The 21701-nt window shown below is 34.9% G+C and overlaps 1 protein-coding gene across 3 annotated transcripts in view; it reads right to left on the bottom strand.

Annotated features, from left to right (window-relative positions):
• The window catches only part of TRPM3 (transient receptor potential cation channel subfamily M member 3), a 385211-nt gene that overhangs the window by 348900 nt on the left and 14610 nt on the right, over positions 1-21701 (bottom strand). For all 3 annotated transcript variants that reach the window (XM_074206394.1, XM_074206395.1, XM_074206392.1), the window contains exon 2: positions 12691-12904. In XM_074206394.1, coding sequence (XP_074062495.1) covers positions 12691-12904 — 214 coding nt within the window. The remainder of the gene's footprint in view (positions 1-12690; positions 12905-21701) is intronic.

Raw genomic sequence — 21701 nt, 5'->3', positions numbered from 1 at the left:
GGACAAAAAAGTCAAACTCAAAGCCTTCCAAAAAGGATTGTTGAAAACTATCTCAGAATGTTATTGGAAAAATACCAAAAACATATATCATGATTCAGATTTTACCAAAACCCTATTCCAGTGTCACATTATACCATGGAGGTGAATTTGTATGAAAAATTAAAATAGAAAACAAACTTCATAAGAAATTAGAAAGCAACCAACAAAAATCTCTATCATGAGTACAAACCTAGCCAGTTTCATGAGGCTCATCAACAAAAGGTTGGTTGATAAAGAAACATCTTAAAAGCTGAGGCAAGTCAGTAGATCAGTCCCTCCTTCTTGTCTGTCTGCCCTTCTACCTTCCTTCCTATCTTCCTCTTCCCTTTCTCCCTTGATTCCTTCCTTCTCTCTTTCCTACTCTCCTTCCTTCCTTTCCCACAGATTATCTCAATGGCTGACACATAATAAGTCATTAATACATTCTTGCTCATTAGTTCATTGACTGCCAGGTAATTTTCCCCCCAAATCTACAACTTCATCAAAACTATGTACTTAATAGGTTTCAATCCAAATTGATGAAATCAAAGATCCTTTGAAGCACTAATGTAATTGTATAGAAGCAGTGTTATACAATGAAAAAAGTCATGGCTTTGAAGACAGAGAATTTTGCTTCAAATCTTACCTCGGACACTTGCTACCTGTGTGAACTCAGCAAAGTCACTGAACCCCTCTGGGTATTGGACCAGATTAACTCTGGGATCCCTTACTGCACTAAATCTATGATACTGTGATCTTCTGAAGCTATTTAATAAAGGACCTTCACTCTATCCTTGATTAAATCACACATCTTTTGAAATACTGAGGTTTCTATATAGACATAGCATATATAGTAGAAAGAATAATGGACTTTTAAAACAGAAAGACCTAGGTTCAAACTCCAGCTTTGGCATTTATTATCTAAGTGACCTGGGAAGAGTCCTTACTTTCCTCATTTGTAATGTGAGGAAGTCAGACCAGATAGCTTCTAAGATCTCTAAAAGCTTTATGGTCCTTTGATAAGTACAGTTAACTTATGTTCTATCTTCTTATAGACACTACTCTGTTTCTGTTTTTTAATTGAAGTTTTAATGAATTTTCCTTTAAAAGCATAGCTCAAGATTCTTTGGGAAAAAAAAAATCTTTGTTACTCTATATTTTGCTTTTAGTTTTGTGTCGTTTACTCTTCCCCTATCACACTATTAACCATAACAGGGCAAATTGTGCAATTGTAGGACTATGGCTACAGTCTTTTCTCTCTCTCTCTCTCTCTCTCTCTCTCTCTCTCTCTCTCTCTCTCTCCCTCTCTCTCTCTCTCTGTGTGTGTGTGTGTATGCATGTATATATATATATATATGCATGGAAATTTCTTTTGCAAATATCATATTCCACACAAGAGTATATAAAATATACTCTCTATGATAGGAAAGTAGTGATTCAGCATTCAAGTAGCATAAGCCCAAATTTCCTTTTGTTGTTTAAATTTAATGATATTGAAACATTTATCTTTTGATGCAGGAAGAATATTTAAGTGATTAAAAAAACATTCAGAGCTATGAGGGAATATCAGAAGACCTACTCTTAACTGAAAACAATTCTCTATATTTTACCAGACAAGATGTCACCTAGTTCTTACTAATCTACTAACTTTGAAGATAATCCACTTCACCTGAGAGAGAAAGAGAGATTGAATTGTTAAGAAACATTTCCTTCATGTTAACCCCAAATCTGCCTTTCTACAATGCTTTGTTTCTAGTTTGACACCCTGTAGTCAAGCAAAACGAGCCCATCACTTCTTTATAGTTCTTTAAATATTTGTCACCTAACTTCTTTTCTCCTAGAGAAACTTTCTCATTCTTTCATCTTGATGCTTATATATCATGGTCTCTTCTCCCTATTGATCTTCCTTTGATTAGCCTTCAGTCTGTTAATAATCCTTCTAAAATGTGCCTAGGGCTCAAGGCAACACTCCAGTTATGGTCTGGCCAATGCAAAGGGCCACGGGTCTCTCATCCCCTACCTTTGAGTTTGGACATAATGCCTCTCTAGTGAGATCTGAAATAATAAGGGGTTCCCATGTTGCATGACTGATTCATAGTGAACCAGGTTTAAAATCCCCAGATGAATTGCAAAAAATAAAAAAAATTAAAAAATCTCACTTATCCTTTTCTATCCTATACTTTTATAGTTGACTTTGAAAACTAAAAAAAGTAGGATTTTACATTTATTTCTTTAAAATGTAATCTCATTAGATTTTGCACCATTATTCTTTTATTGCAATATATTTCTGTATCCAAATCCTGTCTATTCAGTAGTATTTAGTTAGCCTTTCAGCATCCAGTGGATTACAAATTTCATGAACATATCACCTCACTGTCTAAGCCTTTATACAAACCATTAATTAAAATATTTAACAGGCCAGACACAAGGTCAAATGCCTGAGATAGTCTAGTATAGTCCTCTCTCCAAGAGATCACCAGCTGAATTAATGATTACTTTTCTCAGTAATCCTTCAACTAGTTTATGTCTATATAATGTACTATTTATTCCTTTTTGTTCTCAAAAGGACTGAATGAGAAACTTTGTCATATGCTTTATTAATAGCAAAATAAAATCTATGTACAGTCTTCTGATTGACTAGTCTAGCAAGTCCTTAAAAGGGCATGAGATTGGTCTTTTAGGTTTTTATTTCGGAAGGCAAATGGGGTTAAGTGGCTTGCCCAAGGCCACACAACTAGGTAATTATTAAATGTCTGAGACCAGATTTGAAGCCAGGTACTCCTGACTCCAGGGCCAGTGCACCACTTAGCCGCCCCAATAATAGCATTTACTCTTGAGAAAGTCTTACTAATTTATTGGTGATTCTTAATGCCCACAAATATTTATATTAACTTGATCTATAGTTTTTTGAAGAGTCCTGATCAAGTTTATTTCTTGTTTGTTGTTGTTGTTGTTGATGTTTTTTTGTTTTTTTAGATAATTTTTTTTTCTTTTTAGGTTTTCGCAAGGCAAATGGGGTTAAGTGGCTTGTCCAAGGCCATACAGCTAGGTAATTATTAAGTGTCTGAGACCGGATTTGAACCCAGGTACTCCTGACTGCAAGGCTGGTGCTTTATCCACTATGCCACCTAGCCGCCCCATGTTTTTAAGTTTCTTTGCAAGGCAGTGGGGTTAAGTGACTTGCCTAAGATCACAAGGTAGGCAATTATTATATGTCTCAGACTGAATTTGAACTCATGTCCTCCTGACTCCAGGGCTGGCACTCTATCCACTGCACTCCCTAGCTGCCCCCTTAGTTTATTTCTTTAAAGGGAGATTTCAATTTATTCCAACCTTTTGAGGAAAATTGTATTATTTTTCCATTATTTTCAGTTCAAAGATTATTCTTCTTAGAAGAGATAAAAGAAACAAAGTCTAATTAATTCTTAATTCTTTATTCATATAATGAACTTTGAGAAACAGTTCTTTCTTTGATTCTTCTCTTAACTTTAGCGTAGCTTATAATTGTCCTTATTATTCATAATCATAGTCATGTCACAGTGAATTTAAATACTACTAAGATTACTCTTTGAGGACCATGAAATGCTTTTCTGTTTATTCTCTATCTCTATCTTTCTTTTATTGCTTGTACATTTAAAAAGAATCCGGGTTGGTTGATGAGGATCACATGCTTGAGCAAGAAGTTCTTCAGATTATATCCTTGTCCTTTTTATTCCACTTTGGCATTTTTTTCAGTTTTTGAGGGATTTTATTTCTCTTAGGCTGTTTCCCTACAGAATTTTATGTTATCTACCTATCCTTTTTCTTATTTTGGGAAGTAGGAGTAGCACCATGACTAGGTGGTCACTTCTTCATTCTTAATATCTAAATGGAGTTTAAGGAAAGAATTATATCAATTACAAATCAGTTAATTACAGTTTGGGGATCTAATGCCCTTTTACTGGTCCAAGATTAAAAACCACTTTTTCCACACAAAAGGAAAGGGCAACAGTAAGCTTGTCCTTGGTTAGCTTAGCTCTTTTGTATCGAACAGTTATTAAAAAAAAAAGACAATCATGCATGTTGCTATTTAGTCATTTTTTTTTTCAATCATGTCTCAATTTTTGTCCCATCTGGGATTTTCTTGGCAAAGATAATGGAGTGGTTTGTCATTTCCTTCTCCAGTTCACTTTACAGATGAAGAACTGAAGCAACCAGGTTTAAGTAATTTACCCAAGATATCTCATTGAATAAATGTCATGGTCCAATTTAAATTCACAAAACTGAGTCTTTCTGACTTCACGTCAAGCACTCAAACCACTATGCCATCTAGCTATCCTAATTATGTTAGCAAATATATTTCTCTAAGAACAGATATTACTCAGTTTATACAGATTATGGTAGAAAGTAAATAGAAGAAAAATAAGAAGGCTCTGGGAGGGGAACAAGATAGAATCTCAGCCCATACAATAAGAGAACAGAGAAGTTCAGTTTTAGCAGTCTCTGGAAATGGGGTAGTCTAGGTAATGGCAATCAAGGAGGTGTATTGATGGGATGAACTTTTCCCACATGTCTGTTGCAATCAGCCTCCCAATGAGCATTCTAAAATTCATTTCTTCTCTCTCCTTTTACTGTTGATTCTTCTTCTCTCCCTTACATAAGTAATGAAAAGCATCAAAACTCAAAGTACTTCAGCCAATCAACAGTCAGGTCTCCTGTCTCATATGCAAAACTGCCAAATCATCCTAAGGTGGAGGGCATCACACATAAATATAACACATATTCTGAAAAGGTCCCCTTGAATTTCTTATTACTATAAACATGATCCTCAGTCTTCTGTCATTCATTTTCAGTAATTCTCAAGCCTAATTCTCATGTAGTTCAACACTCTTGTTTGCATTAATAGGTAAGAAAATTGAGGTTCAGAGATATGGATCAACTTATCCAAGGTTATATATAAATAACTATTGAAAAGTATCTTAGAGAACCTCTAATAAGTAGAAAGTTTGGATTCAAACCCATGTCTTTTTTTTAGGTTTTTGCAAGGCAAATGGGGTTAAGTGGCTTGCCCAAGGTCACACAGCTAGGTAATTATTAAGTGTCTGACGCTGGATTTGAACTCAGGTACTCCTGAGTCCAGGGCTGGTGCTCTATCTACTGTGCCACTTAGCCGCCTCCAAACCCATGTTTTCTTAATCTCTCAATTAGTATTCTTGATTGAGGCTTTAATAAATAAAAAAAATAAACTATGAGCCTATCTTTTGGATCTGTTTCTGATTATCATTTAGCAAATTTCTACCAGTCATATTTAGAGACTCTACCCCAGATGTTCACATGGTCTATATGTGCCCAACCTGTGGTAGAAGTTTCCAAGTTCATAATGGTCTGATCGGTCTCAGAAATTTGACTCTAACATAGTGATGTCATTTTGGTCCTCTTGGAGAAGGAAGGACAACACCCACCACTATCAGTCCCAATGCACACAGAAACTGCTTTCAGCAGTCCTTTATGAAGCATTTTAACTTAGAAGTCAATGCAACTTAAAAGGAATTTGTAAAATGGGTATAATTCCTAGTAAAAGACAATGCTGAAAAGACTTACTTAATCAAGATTAAATACATTATTAAATTATTTCATTTCAAGGACTAGACTACATAAATGCATGTGCTTAAATAATCCTGCTTTATGGATAATTCTGACCAAATTACACAATAGATATATAACTGATTTCAAGAAAAAATGATAAAGACCTAATATAATACACAATTGAATAAGATTTTGAGAGGTTAACTTTGGTGATTTAATTCAACATAGTCATTAGGCATCTAGTATTTACACTGTGATTGTTGTTGCTGCTTAGTTGATTTAGTTGTATCTAACCTCATTTGCTGTTTCTTGGCAAAAATACTGTTTTTCAAATTTTTCTTCTTCAGTTTTATTTTACATATGGAAAACTAAGTTGTCTAGGGTTACATAACTTATGGTAAGTTTCTAAGACTGGATTTGAATTTTCATCCTGATTTTTTCAGGTCCTGTGCCCTATCTGCTTCACTACCTAATTGTCCTCATTATACTTGGAAGGAATGAGCTAAAGAAAAAAGAGTCAACTCCTGCCATCAAAGTGTTTGTATTCTGATAAGAAGCTATTAGATTCTTATTTAAGAATCTCTGAAGAAGACAGTTCAGAGATTTCTGAAATTGTTTTACTTTAACATAACTCAAGGAGTAGCTAGATGACACAGTGCATAGAGACACTTGACTGGAGTCAAGAGGACCTGAGTTCAAATGTGACCCCAGATACTAACTACCTAATTGACCTCAGTCAAGTCTCTGTTTTCATTTTCTTAAGAATAAAATAGAAATAATATCAGCACCTACTTCTCAGGATTGCTTTGATGATCAAATGAGATAATATTGATAAAACATTTAACATAGTACCTGGTAAATAACAGGTGCTATGTAAATGCTTATTCTTAAAAACAAAAATCTCTGAGCCATAGCAAGGATTATGCAGGACCTGGCTGCATCAAGATTAAGGGATCAAAGGGCCTGGAATGAGATATTCCAAAGAGCAAGGGAGCTTGAAATGCAGCCAATAATTTACTATCCCACAAAGCTGAGCCTTCTTTTTCAGGGGAAAAGATGGACATTTAACAAAATGGAAGAATTCCAAAAATTCCTGATGAAAAGACCAGAGCTATATAGAAAATTTGGACATCAAACAGGAGGTTCAAGAGACACATGAAAAGGTAAAAAAAAAAGACAAAATCTGCTATCCAATAAATTGAAACTGACTATATCCCAGCATGGGGAAAAGATTCTCATAACTCTTGAGAATTGTAACTCTATCAGAGAGAAAATACCTAGCCAGAAATGATGGACACTCACGACTTATCCATGAGACTGCCACCCAATGGGATGAAACTGGCTATAACCCTACTTGGGAGAAAGACTCTAATAACTCTCAAGAACTGTAATTCTATTAGATAAAATGTACTTAGCCAGAAATGATGGATACTCAGAATTTTCTATGACTCAGATAGAATGATTTAAAAACAATACCTCCTTTAAAAGGGGGGGACAGGAAGGAGACAAGAGGAGGGAGGAGACTGAATGGAGTAAATCTCATTACACTAAGAGGTAAAAGAAACCTATGGTAATAGAGAGGAAGAAGGGAGATGAGAAACACCTGAATCTTCTTCTCATCAGACTTATCTTAAAATTAACTTACACACATAACTCAGTTAACTTAAAAAACACCTGACCTTTCAAGTATTAAAAGGGGAAAAGGGGAGGGGGGGTATGGAAAAAGGGAGGGGAAGAAAAAAGGGGAACTAACAGAAGGAAGGGAAGGGAAAAGGAAAAAGGGAAAGGGGAAACAAAGGGGAGGGGGTGGCTATAGGAGGGCAAACTCCTTGAAGGGGGTGATATTCAGAAACAAAATGCTGGGGAATACGGATAAAGGGGAGGAAGGGGAAAAATACAAACAGAGGAAAGATAGCATGGAGGGCAATAAAGAGTGAGTAATTATAACTTTGAATGTGAATGGGATGAACTCTCCCTTAAAATATAAGTGAATAGCAGAGTGGATTAAGAACAAGAATCTGGGGGTGGCTAGGTGGCACAGTAGATAAAGCAATGGCTCTGGAGTCAGAAGTACCTGGATTGAAATCTGGTCTCAGACACTTAATAATTACCTAGATGTGTGGCCTTGGGCAAGCCACTTAACCTCATTTGCCTTGCAAAACCTAAAAAAAAGAATCCTACAATATACTGCTTACAAGAAACTAATTTGAAACATATATATATATATATATATATATATATATACACACACACACACACATATATATATATATATATATATATATATATATATATATATAGTAAAAGGTTGGAGCAAAATATATTTTGCTTCAGCTGAAGTGAAAAAAGCAGGAGTAGCAATCCTTATCTCAGACAAAGCAGCTGCAGAAATAGATAGCATTAAAAGAGATAAGGAAGGAAACTATATCCTCCTAAAAGGTACCATGGATAATAAAATGATTTCAATACTAAATGTATATGCACCCAATAGGATAGCATACAAATTCTTAGAGGAGAAGCTGAAAGAACTACAGGAAGACAGAGACAGCAAAACTCTACTAGTGGGAGACCTCAACCTCCTGCTCTCAGATCTAGATGAATCAAATCATAAAATAAACAAGAAAGAAGTTAAGGAGGTAAATAGATTGTTAGAAATAGTAGATATGATAGACTTATGGAGGAAATTGAATGGGGACAGAAAGGAAGATACCTTTTTTTCTGCAGTACATGACACTTATACAAAAAAATGACCATGTATTAGGACATAAAAACCTAATGATCAACTGCAGAAAAGCAGAAATAGTGAATACATCTTTCTCAATCACAACACAATAAAAGTCATATGTAATATTGGGCCAGGGAGATATAGACCCAGAACTAGTTGGAAACTGAATAACCTCATTTTAAAGAATGAGTGTATCAAACAACAAATTATAGAAAGAATTAATTATTTTATCCTAGATAATGACAATACCTAAATGACATGCTAAAACCTATGGGATTCACTCAGAGAAGGTGTCAGGGGATATATTATATCTTTAAATGCTTACATGAATAAATTAGAGAAACAGGAAATCAATGAACTAAAGATACAACTAAAAAAATTAGAGAAAGAGCAAATTAAAAATCCCCAATTAAACACCAAATTAGAAATTCAACTATTAAAGGAGAAATTAATAAAATCAAAAACAAAAAAAACTATTGAATTAATCAATAAAACCAAAAGCTGGTTTTATGAAAAAACCAATAAAATTTATTAACCTCTGGTCAATTTGATTAAAAAAAGAAAGAAGAAAACCAAATTGCTTGTATCATAAATGAAAAAGGTGAACTCACCACCAATGAGGAGGAAATTAAAGTAATAATTCAGAATTATTTTGTTCAACTCTATGCTAATTAATTTGACAATCTAAGTGAAATGGATGAATATTTACAAAAATATGCTCAGGTTAAATTAAGAGGAGATTAAATGCCTAAATAACTCTATCTCAGAAAAAGAAATTCAGCAAGACATCATTGAACTCCCTAAGAAAATAAATCTCCAGTGTCAGATCGATTCACAAGTGAATTCTACCAAACATTTAAGGAAGAATTGGTTCCAATTCTATATAAACTCTTTGGAAAAATAGGGGAAGACAGAACTCTGCCTAACTCTTTCTATGAAACCAATATGGCATTGGTACCTAAATCAGGAAGAGTTACAACAGAGGAAGAAAATTATAGATCTATCTCCTTGATGAACAGAGATGAAAAAATCTTAGCAAAATGATTACAACAAGTTATCACTAGGATAATAAATTTTGACCAAGTAGGATTCATCTCAGGAATGCAGGGTTGGTTCAATATTAGGAAAATTGTTAATATAATCAATTATATCAACAACAAACCTATCAGAAATTATATGTTCATATCAATAGATGCTGTAAAAGCTTTTGACAAAATACAGCACCCATTCCTACTATAAACTCTGGAGAGTGTAGGAATAAATGGACTGTTCCTTAGAATAATAAGCAATATCTATCTTAACCCATCAATAGGCATTATATTCAATGGGGAGAGGGTACAGGCATTCCTACTAAGATCAGGGGTGAAACAAGTATGCCCATTATCACCACTACTATTCAATATTGTATTAGAAATGTAAGTTTCAGCAATTAGAGAAGAAAAAGAAATTGAAGAAATTAGAATTGAGAAGGAAGAAACAAAACTCTCACTCTGTGCAGATGACATGATGGCATACCTAGAGAATCCCAAGAAATCATCCAAAAAAACTACTGGAAACAATTAGCAATTTTAGCAGAATAAATCCTCATAAATCCTCAACTTTTCTATATATATATATGACTAGCAAGATACAGCAGGAAGAGATAGAAAGGGAAAATACCATTCAAAGTAACTTCAGACAATATAAAATGCCTTGGAATTTCCAGGGATTTAATGAAAAAAGTGCAAAATAAGGGGGCTTAGCTCTACCTGATCCAAAATTATATCATAAAGCATCAGTCATCAAAACTGTCTGCTATTGGCTAAGAACTAGAGTGGTGGACCAGTGGAATAGAATAGGTGCAATAGCAGGAAACAATTATAGTAATCTGCTGTTTGATAAATCCAAAGAGTCCAGCTATTGGGATAAAAATTCTCTCTTTGACAAAAACTGCTGGGAATATTGGAAGTTAGTATGGAAGAAACTTAGATTAGACCAACACCTCACACCCTATAGCAAGATAAGATCCAAATGGATACATAAAAAAGTACTATAACCAAATTAGAAGATCAAGGACTAATTTAGCAATTTATGATTAAGGAAGAGATGGAGAACATTGCTAAAAAGAAACTAGATGATTTCACTTACATTAAGCTAAAAAGCTTTTGCACAGACAAAACCACTGTAATCAAGATCAAAAGAAATGTAAACTGGGAAGCAATCTTTACAACCAATGTTTCTGACAAAGGACTCATTTCTAAAATATACAGATTACTGAGTTCATTTTGTTTTTTTAAAAAAGCCATTCTCCAATTGACAAATGGTCCAAGGATATGCAAAGGCAATTTACACATTAGGAGATCAAAGTAATCCATAATCATATGAAAAATTACTCTAAATCATTACTTATTAGAGAAATGCAAATTAAAGCTTCTCTGAGGTATCATCTCACACTTCTCAGATTGGCCAATATGACCAGAAAGTATAATGATCATTGTTGAAAGGGTTGTGGGAAATCTGGGACACTATTACATTTCTGGTGGAGCTGTAAACTCATCCAACCTTTCTGGAGAGAAATTTGGAACTATACCCAAAGGGCAACAAAAATATGCATACCCTTTGATCCATCAATACCACTACCAGTCTTTACCCTGAAGAGATGATGAAAAGGTGTAAAAACATCACTTGTACAAAAATATTCATAGCAGCCCTGTTTGTGGTGGCAAAGAATTGGAAATCAAGTAAATGTCCTTCAATTGAGAATGGCTTAGCAAACTGTGGTATATGTATGTCATGGAACACTATTGTTCTATTAGAAACCAGGAAGGATGGGAATTCAGGAAAGCCTGGAGCAATTTGCATGAATTGATGCTGAGTGAGATGAGTAGAACCAGAAAAATACTGTACACCCTTACAGCAACATGGGGGCGATGATCAACCTTGGTGGACTCACTCAATTCCATCAGTGCAACAATCAGGGACAATTTGGGGCTGTCTGCAATGGAGAATACCATCTGTTTCCAGAGAAAGAACTGTGGAGTTTGAACAAAGACCAAGGACTATTACCTTACATTTAGAAAAAAAACCCTGATATCTTATTGTTTGATCTTGCTATCCCTTATGTTTTATGTTTCTTCCTTAAGGATATTTTTATCTCTCTCATCACACTCAATTTGGATCAATGTATACCATAGAAACAATGTAAAGACTGACAAACTGCCTTCTTTGGGGGTGGGGTGGGGGGAGGGAAGTAAGATTAGGGGGAAAAATTGTAAAACTCAAAATAAATAAAATCTTTAAAAGAGTCTCTGAAATAATGAAAGATGAAAGCTATGACTGATTATACTGAAATTTATTTTACAAAAACCTGTGATAATAGTAAATAATCTCATAAATTCTAAATATACCATTATATACCAAGGAAGCTTCAAATGGCTTACAATTGCAGTGGCATTGATTGTTCCAATATATAACACTGTTGACTCAGCCAATGGCCAATGTGTCAGAAAAATTTAGAGGCAATCAATCCATTAACTTTTATATATTAATAATGTGCCACAAATAAGCACTTAGCACCCTGTATATGTGCCTGTGAAATGAAGTGAGGTGGGGAATAAATGATTTGCAATAAAAACAAGTTTTGGCAGGATGAAAATAATTCATGTCTATGACTCCCCACTAGGATGTACCTCACAATATATTTCTTTTATAACACTGAGTACTTTTTTCTGGGGGGGGAGAAAATATTCAATTATTCCATTAAATCCAGAAAAGGAGCAAAATTTGGGGTGTGGGGTGGGGGGAGGGAAGTAAGATTAGGGGGAAAAATTGAAAATAGTGGTTTAAAATATTTTAGTTTCACTAAAGTTAAAGCACTTTGGATTGAGGAATGAAAGAAGGAATAGTACAAATCCAAGGTTGAGTTATTTTGAAACCACAAAAGAAGGCTTCCTTCTAAATAAAACAAAACAAAGCAAGGATCTTCATTAAAGAAAGTTGCTCCTTAAAATTAAAAAAAATGCTACTAAAATGTGAAGTTAAATGGTAATTTTGTTCAATTAGATTATCCTTATAATAGTTCTTGTAAATCACCTTTTCTGCAGCAAATTTTTCATTACTCAGCTTTCCAACCTGTCAATCATGCTTAAAATAATTCTTTTATTTTTTTTTGTGATGATTTTTAGTCAAGATTTAACTTCCCTCTTAGGAAATAAGAAAAAAAAATCAAATGAAAGGGTGTCTCTCTGCATGTATGTCTGTGTTTATTCACAAACACATACACATGTATGCGGATTTTTAACAAAATTTGACCTTAGGAGAGACTAACGTTAACCATAATCTTAAAATAAAAATGAGTAGTCTCATAGCCAGTAACTGTAGGATTGTGCATAGCTTGCAATTACCTGTGTTAACCCCTCCTGTGAAAATCCATGCTCCAGTTGTCATGGCTGCCTTGATGAGACCTTTTCCAAAGACTTGCTTGAGCTTTGGTTGGAGTTCAAAGTTCTGGAGGCCTCCATGAACAGAGATGAGGAGTTTAGGGAGCTCAAGTTGCCATTCCTTGGTCATCAGGTGTAGAAGGAGATCAGGTTTTGTGTCAAAAGACACCCGCACATACTGCATTATCAAAAAGGGAGAATTGTAGCTGAGGTGTCTTGTAAATACAAGTTGTTGCTAGAAGTATGTACATTTTAGAGAATTTAATGTGAAAATTCTGACAAGATATATCGAATTAAGGAGTGACTGTATTATCAGGACAATCTTCACTTTACAAATTTATTGACTTTAAACAGGTTTCCCTTTAAGCTGTGAGTTTTCAAAAGTAGGGCCCCTAGAAAGTAAATTGATTTTTTCAAAATTCAAAACAGTTAAAACTTTTTAGGAACAAATTCTTTACATAAAGACAATGGTACTTAGATTTGATTAAAGGGAATCTGACTACAACTTGTAATCTTTAATTTTTTCATCAAACTAACACATTGCATCTGATTTCTCTTTCTAAATAATTGTCTCCAAAATTTATCCATTCATTTGATAAAAATATTTTCTCCTTTGTTTAGCTTTTCCAAGAAGAAAAGGGATTTTATAATAGAAGAGTAAAGAAGAATCTCTTTTAATTAAACAAATTTTATTTATCAAGTTTCTACCAGGTTTATAATGCAGTAAGGAAGATCTTTTATATCAACAAGAATTTATTAGGCACTTCTTATGTGGCAAGCATTGCTCTAGGTACAGAGAAAACAAAGACAAAGAAATGAAATCTCTGACCTATAGTAGCTTATGTACTATTGTTGGAAATACCATGTAAATTTATATATACACAGCATATACAAACTAAATATAATACAATTTCAGGGGATTAAGGGATAACTAGTTCCTAAAAGGATCATGAAAATTTTTATCTAGGAGTAGTAAATATTTGAATAGAGATAAGCATTATAAGATTGTGCATGAGAAACATTAGCAAATATGCTAGTTTGGCTTAAACACTGACTGCATAAAGTTTTGGAAAAAGTAGCTGGACTTTATGGACTTTAAAAGTCAGATGAATCAGTGGGTGATCGTATAGCTACTAGGATACCATTGGTCTGTTTTAAGCCGAGGAGTGATATGGTTACTACTGAGCTTTAGGAATTATAACTCGTAGCTATGAGAAGGACGGATTAAAAATAAGAAGAACTTTGAGTCTGGAACCCCCAATTAAGAGTCTATTTTAACAGTCTAGGTAAGAAGAGAAGAAGGTTTGAATTAGGGGAAGTATGAATTAAGAGAAGGGAGAGGGATGAGGTTAAGATAGAAACCACAAAACTTGACAACTGACTAAAAATGAGAACTGAGGGAGAATGAAAAGTCAAGGACATTAATTTTTAACCTAATTTGTGTGCAGATTTCTTTGGCAGTTTGCTGAAGTTCTTTTCAGAATGTTTCTAAATGCAGACATTAAAATGAAAAGGATTACAAAGCAAATCAACTATATTGAAATAAAGTTATCAAAAATTTTAAAAAGTTTATATACCCAGAGTAAGAATGCTGATGAGTCCTAGATTGAAAAATTGAGTTTTTGGAAGGTTGTTGGTACTCTTCTCCAAAATTGGGAAGTTATAAAAACTAGCTTGTGGGGGGCAGTTAATTGTATTTTGGTCATTTTGAGTTTGAGATGCCTGCAGGATATCTAATTTAAAATGTCCAAAAAAGCAGTAGGTAATGTGGGAGTGCAGTTCAAAAGAGAGAGTAGGACCATAAAAACAATATAGATATGAGAGTCATCTGCACAAAGATGGTATTTGAAACCATAGGAGGAGATTATTAAGTGGAGAAAGGATTCATATAGGGAAAAAAAGGAGGGAGAAGGGAAAATGAACAGAACAGAGCCTTAGGGTATATTCATAGTTAAGGCAAGATGCAAAGATAATGATCCAACATTGAGACTCAGAAGGAATAGTTAGAGACTTCAGAAAATCATGCATGGGGGTGGCTAGGTGGCGTAGTGGATAAAGCACCCTCCTTGGAGTCAGGAGTATCTGGGTTCAAATCTGGTCTCAGACACTTAATAATTACCTAGCTGTGTGGCTTTGGGCAAGCCACTTAACCCCATTTGCCCTGCAAAAACCTAGGAAAAAAAAGAAAATCGTGCAATCATGGAGTTTGAGTTGGAAGGGAACTGAGAAGTTGTCTAGCCTGACCACTTTCATTTTACTAATGAGGAAACTGAGGCCAAGGGATGCAAGGTGACTTGACCGTGGTCAAATGGGTAATAAGTTTAAGTGGTAAAATCTGCTTCTAGGTCTTCTGATTCTATAGCCACTATTATAAGAAAAGGGGGGCACTATTAAATGTCATAGGGAGGTCAAAAACAAGAGCACTGACAAAATGTCACTGGATTTGGTAATGAAGATATCATTGGCAATTTTGGAGAGTGCAATTTCATTTGAAGAAATTAAAAGCAGACTGCAAAGTGTTGAGAAATGAGGGAGACAAGAAGAAATAGAGGCAATTTTTTTTCTAAGAAGGAGTAGAGATATTGGATGGTACAGCTTGGGGGTTGGTAAAGGTAAGTGAAGAATTTTTGGCTTTAGTTTTATTTTGCTTTCTGTATTTTAGGATAGGTAAAACTATATCTGTAGACAATGGGAAGAAGGTAGCACATCAGGAGAAACTGAAGAGAACAGAGAGAGGGAAGGATTGTGGGAGTGATATATTAAAGAAAATGGGAAAGGATAGGATGATGGCTACATGTAGAAGAGTTGGTAGTAGCTAGGGCAAAGGCCACCTCTCTAGTAGGGAATGAAATAAAGAAGTTGATGTCAAATGCTTATGAAATGTGTAGCAGAAGAAAAGAGGAGGCTAAAGGAGAATGACCTTTATTTTTTTCAGTTGAATATAATGTAAAGTCCTTTATTGATGGGGCAAGGACAGGGTTTGAGAGCCTTAAGGAAAGAAGGGAAGGTTTAAAACAGCCTCTAGAGGGAATAGGATAGAGAATCAATTAGAAAGGAATTCAAGGTCGTCTTGACAGTAAGTGCCCAGCTAAGATGGCATATATACATAGTAGGTAGAATGATTGCAAAAATCTCTCCATAGGAAAAGAAGTCAAAGATTATTTAACCCAAATAGGGCTAGGTTAGGACACATGTAAGATGGAGGGGACAAAGCAATGAGGAAAAATGAAGAGTATAAACAAACTTGCATTTTAGACAACAAGGAACTGTAACTACTATTCTGTGGCATTCTCAAAAACAGTATACTGGTTTGTGTTCTGTACTGCCTTCACAGGAAAAATGTAAAATAAAGTTTTTAAAACTGAAAGCATGCTTCATTATTTTCATTGATTAACTATATCAGATAAAACAACCTAAGCAACAAATGCTACAAGCATTTCCCATGCCTATTTTATTAAAAAAAGACATTTTTTTAGGTTTTTGCAAGGCAAATGGGGTTAAGTGGCTTGCTCAAGTTCACACAGCTAGGTAATTATTAAGTGTCAGAGACCGGATTTGAACCCAGGTACTCCTGACTCCAAGGCTGGTGCTTTATCCACTATGCCACCTAGCCTCCCCCAAAAGAAGACATTTTAAAAAGTTAAAAAAGGCCCCTTTAGATACTTCTAAAATATCTCTTCATATCCTTCTCTTCAGGAACTGTACAAAGATGTTTTCAATGAAATAGTACCATAGATTCAGGAATAGAAGGGTGTATTAAGGTCATTTAGTTAACCCCAACCTAATTCTTACATTTGGGGAAACAGAAAGGTTAATTTGGCATTTAAATCACCTTACACATGCTGTTAAGCAATGTATGCAACTTGGTAAGTTAAATAATAGATTTTTGATTGTTTTCACCTAATTTGTCTTTTCTAATGTCATATTCTTGCAACTCATCAAAAGTAAAAAAAAAAAAAAGTCTTGGGGGGTAGAACCAAAATGACAGCATAGAGGCTGGAGTTCAGAAGCTCTTCCCCAGAAAACTCCAAATGCCATCAAATTATGATTTTAACTAAATTCAAGAGTGGCAGAACTCACAGAAAGACTGAGTGAAACAATTTTCCAGCCCAAAATAACTTCGTAGATCCTTGGGAAAGGTCTATTTTACCAGGACCAGGTTTGAAAAGAGTTGTAGGGCAGCCGGGGTCTCAGCTGTGCAGTTGCAGGAACAAACCAGTTTTCGGGGCACCTAGCTTCCTAGGGGTGCCTGGATCTATGACAGGGGAGTAGTTTCCAGACATTTTGGACCAGAGATCAGTTTGGAGGGTTGGTGGGAGAACTCTTCAGCTCCAGAGTGAGCATGGAGCTCAGGTCAGTGTCAGCCTCAGGGCAGTCCTGCCCCTGGAACCTGTGAATCCACCAAGCAGCTGCTTCCAGAGGGCTCAGCACACATACAGTAAGGGGGTTGGGAGAGACTGTAGAGGTTTCTCTGCTATCCCTGTGCAGAACTCTGTTGCTTTGCCCATAACTTAGATCCAAGGCCCTGTCAGGGATGCCATACTACCATAGTATAGATCCTCCTCACTGTTGCAGGGCAGAGTGCTTGTGGTGATCCACAGACCAGAGCACATCCCAGGAAAGCCTCTTATAAGATCTCTTATAAGAGTCAGAGCTTCTTATATGGCTTGGAGGGGGGGGTGGCTAGGTGGCGAAGTGGATAGAGCACCAGCCCTGGAGTCAGGAGTCCCTGAGTTCAAATCCGGCCTTAGACACTTAATAATTACCTAGCTGTATGGCCTTGGGCAAGCCACTTAATCCCATTGCCTTGCAAAAGCCTAAAAAAAAGACCTTGGAGGAATTAAGGAGGGGGGGGTTGTCTCAAAACTCCCCAAAGCTTTGGAAGTATGTTAAAACAGGTCATAGGCTGGGGAAATGAGCAAACAATAGAAGAAAAAGAATGTGACCATAGAAAACTACTTTGGTCCTTTGGAGAATCAAAACATACACACTTAGAAGATGACAAAGTCAAGGCTTCTGTATCCAAAGCCTCCAAGAAAAATGGGAATTAGTCTCAGGCTATGGAAGAGTCCAAAAAGACTTTGAAAAGCAAGTAAGGGAGGTAGAAGAATAATTGGGAAGAAAAATGAGAGCAATGCAGGAAAATCACACAAACCATGTCAACAGGTTGGTGAAGAAGATACAAAAAAATTGCCAAGGAAAATAACGTGTTAAAAAACAGTTTAGATCAAATAGAAAAGGCAATCCAAAAAGTCAATGAGGAGAAGAATGGCTTAATAAGCAGAACTGACAGATGGAAAAGGAGATAAGAAAGCCAAGAAAATAACTCCTTCAAATGTAGAGTGGAGGTAAGGAAAGCTGATACTTTGTGAGAAATCAAGAAACAATAAAACAAAACCAGAAGAATGAAAAACTAGAAGAAATTATCTTATTGGAAAAACAACTGACCTGGAAAACATATCTGTAAGAGATAATTTTAAAATTATTGGGCTACCTGAAAGTCATGAGCAGGAAAAGAACCTAGACTTCATTTTTAAAGAAACAATCCAGAAACATTTCCGTGAGATTCTACGAGCAGAGGGTAAAATAGAAATTGAGGGAATTCACATCACCTCCTGAAAGAGATCCCCCCAAACCCTCCAAATCTCCCAGGATATTATAGTCAAATTTCAGAACTCCCAAGTTAAAGCGAAATTATTACAAGTAGTCAGAAAGAAACAATTCAAATATTGTAGTACTACTGTAAGAAAAAAAACACAAGATTTAGCAGCATCTATATTAAGGGCTCATTGGGTTTGGAGGATGATATTTAAGAAAGCAAAAGAGATTGGATTACAACCGAGAATCTTTTACCTACCCAGAAAAACCAATCAACCTCTTTCAGGGGAAAAGATGGAAATTCAATGAAATAGGGGATTTACAAACTTTCTTGTTAAAATGGACATAGCTGAACAGAAAGTTTGATCTTCTAGTACAGGACTCAGGTGAAGCATAGAGAGGGTAGATAGGAAGGGCAAACTCTGAGGGATTTAATGAACTGTGTGTATTCCTGCATGGGAAGAAGATAATGATAATTCATGAACTTTCTCATTTATTAGAGAATTTAGAAGGAACATATATAGACAAGGTACAGGAGGGAATTGAACATAAAGATGTTATATATTATAAAGATGGAGTCAATGGGCAAAAAAGGAATGTGCTAGGAGAAAGGGAAAGGAGAAACAGAATGGGCTAAGATATTTCACATAAAAGAGTCAAGAAAAAGCTTTTGGAAAGGATTGGAAGGGGAGAAGGTGAGGAGGAATGAGTGAGCCTTCATTTTCATTGGCAGTGGCTCAGAGAGGAAACAACATGCATACTCAATAGGGTAAAGAAATCTATCTCACACTACAGGAAATAAGGAGAGGAAAGGGATGGGAGAAAGGGGACAGGGGGAGGGGAAGGGTGACAGAAGAGAGGGAAGATCATGGGAAAGTATAATCAAGCACAACATACTTTTGAGGAGGGGCAGGGTAAAAGGAGAGAGAAAATAGAATAAATGAGAGTCAGGAGAAATAGAATGGAGAGAAATACGGTTAGCAATAGCAACTGTGGGAAAAAATATTGGAGTGCCTTCTATTATGGACTTATGATGAAGAATGCAACCCATTCCAGAAAGAGAGCTGATGTTATCTGAACATTTTTTTCTCCCAGTTTATTTTTCTTGAGATTCCTCTATCATTTTGAGGGGAGGGGATTATGTTTACTTTCACAAAAAGATTATTATAGTAATGTGAAAATAAATAAATCATAAAAAGTCCTCTGATCATCTCCAGATTACTTTTTTGAAAAAAAAGTTAAACTAATTGAAAGTGAATAGGTGCTTCAACAGGGAAATTATACACACATATGTACAAGTCATAATTTAAAATATTCTAGTAGGAGTTAGTGAATGTATTTAAAGAAAAAGAGATCCAATGAGAATAAGGTAATGATACTGAATTACAATTAAAAAGTAGCTCTTTGTGGCTATTAGACATCAATAACATGGCATAACATTTCCTATAGCTCATTTGATTTAACTTTGCAAATAATTTGCATTTCTGAGTCTATAGTTAGCATCTTGCAACATCAGTTCAGATACTAGTATAAATAAGATCATATGTTGTGAAAGGGGTTGTAATTTAAATTAAATCACTGTATACATTAGAGCAATCACATGGTTTTCCTTGTTTTTTCAGGAAATGGAAAATACTTTTTATCCTTAAATATGAAATGCATACTACATACATACAACTATAAATACACACAAATATCAATAACCTCTGCTAATTGTTCACCCAAGCAATGCAAATTAGCCAAAGCTGACCACATATTTTAGAAGAAACTGCTGGACAAAGTAGACAGTCTTATCAGTGGGGTGTCTCACTTGATGAATAATTCATACCCTATCCTCTGAAGTTATTTGGTCAGCTTTGCTACCAAAGGAACCAAAGGGAGTTATTCATTAACCATGGCTCACAAGTTAAGCTGCATACCTGAATATCTTCCAGTATGTAGTTTAAAAGAAATATCTGATAGGGAAAGAAACAAAGTAAACTGTACTTCAAGGAATCCACAAATCTATTCAGGAAATTTGGGAAAGGATAAAAGGAAAAAGAAACAGAGATAATACTGCTGTGGGGCTGTTCTCTCAGATGGAAGATATGAATGATGCTTTCTTAAAACAGATCACAAAATTGGAAATAGAAAGAAAGAATAGTGTTGAAGGACCTGAGCTCTCCATTTACTTCCTAGAAGTCTCACTTAATTGAAAGTAGATAGGATAGAGCACTGGCCCTGGAGTCAGGAATACCTGAGTTCAAATCTGGCCTCAGACACTTAATAATTACCTGGTTGTGTGGCAAGCAACTCAAACCCATTGCCTTGCAAAAAAAAAATAGATTGGTTAAAATCAGGTTCTGTAGGTATAGGAAGTGATAAGGAAACTAACTTTGGACAACTGAATTACAAATCTTGGAGAGAAAATAATAATCATGTTATCTTAGAGCTCATTATGATCAAAATTTAACTGAAGACAGGTGGGACTAAGACATTAAGAAAATAGATGTTAGAATTTCAGAAAACCTATGCATGATCCAATTATCAAAGACACTATTAATAAAGTGAAGATAGTTCTAAATACAAAACTTAAATGCTGACAATACGATTTTGAGTAATATCTATAAAGAAGAGAAAGGAAAGATACCTAAAAAGATTTATTGCTACACTGGTAGCTCTTTTGACTCATAATTTAAAAGTATCTGTACAAAAGAAAGGAGGACAAAAACAATCAAGGATGAATAAACCTGTAAGATAATTATCAGGAAGAAGAAATTTTTAGTAAAAGTTAATAATGAAAAAAGGCTTTATTAAGAGCCTGAGCAAGAAGGATGAATAAAAATATGTCTAAGATTTGTTGTAAATATTAAAAAAAAACAATTGCAAAAGGTAAACTCCTCTTTTTTGTTCATTTCTCTTTTATAATCAGTACAATCCTCAATATAGAGATAGCAAATAAAAGATGATTTAAAGAAAACTAAAATCCCCAATGATTTAAGTAATGGTACCTAGGTATTCTAAATGAATACAAATTTCTTAGGTCAAACTAATTATATGCCATAATAATATATCATAAAAAATTTTTAAAAATTCATAATTTCTGAATGTTTCTCAATTATCTTTGGGGAGTTCTAGAAAATAGGAGAGGTAATATAGAAATGGTGGCTAACATATAACCTGATTATTCCAAAAAAAAGAAAAATGCAAATTCTTCATTTAATTGACATTTAAATATAGTCACAATAAAAGAATAATTTATTAAATGGATAATTTGTGATCACTGAGAAAGAAAATTGATGATCAAATTTTATCTAAACAAATGACAATTTACTTTATTTAGTTTCTTATTAGGACAATATATCTGTATTTCAGCAATTCATTTGACTGGTATGAAA

Source organism: Macrotis lagotis, chromosome X (genome assembly GCF_037893015.1).
Source record: "Macrotis lagotis isolate mMagLag1 chromosome X, bilby.v1.9.chrom.fasta, whole genome shotgun sequence".
NCBI lineage: Eukaryota > Metazoa > Chordata > Mammalia > Peramelemorphia > Peramelidae > Macrotis > Macrotis lagotis.
Note: the sequence above shows the minus strand (reverse complement) of the source record. Positions and strands in the feature narration are given on the sequence as shown.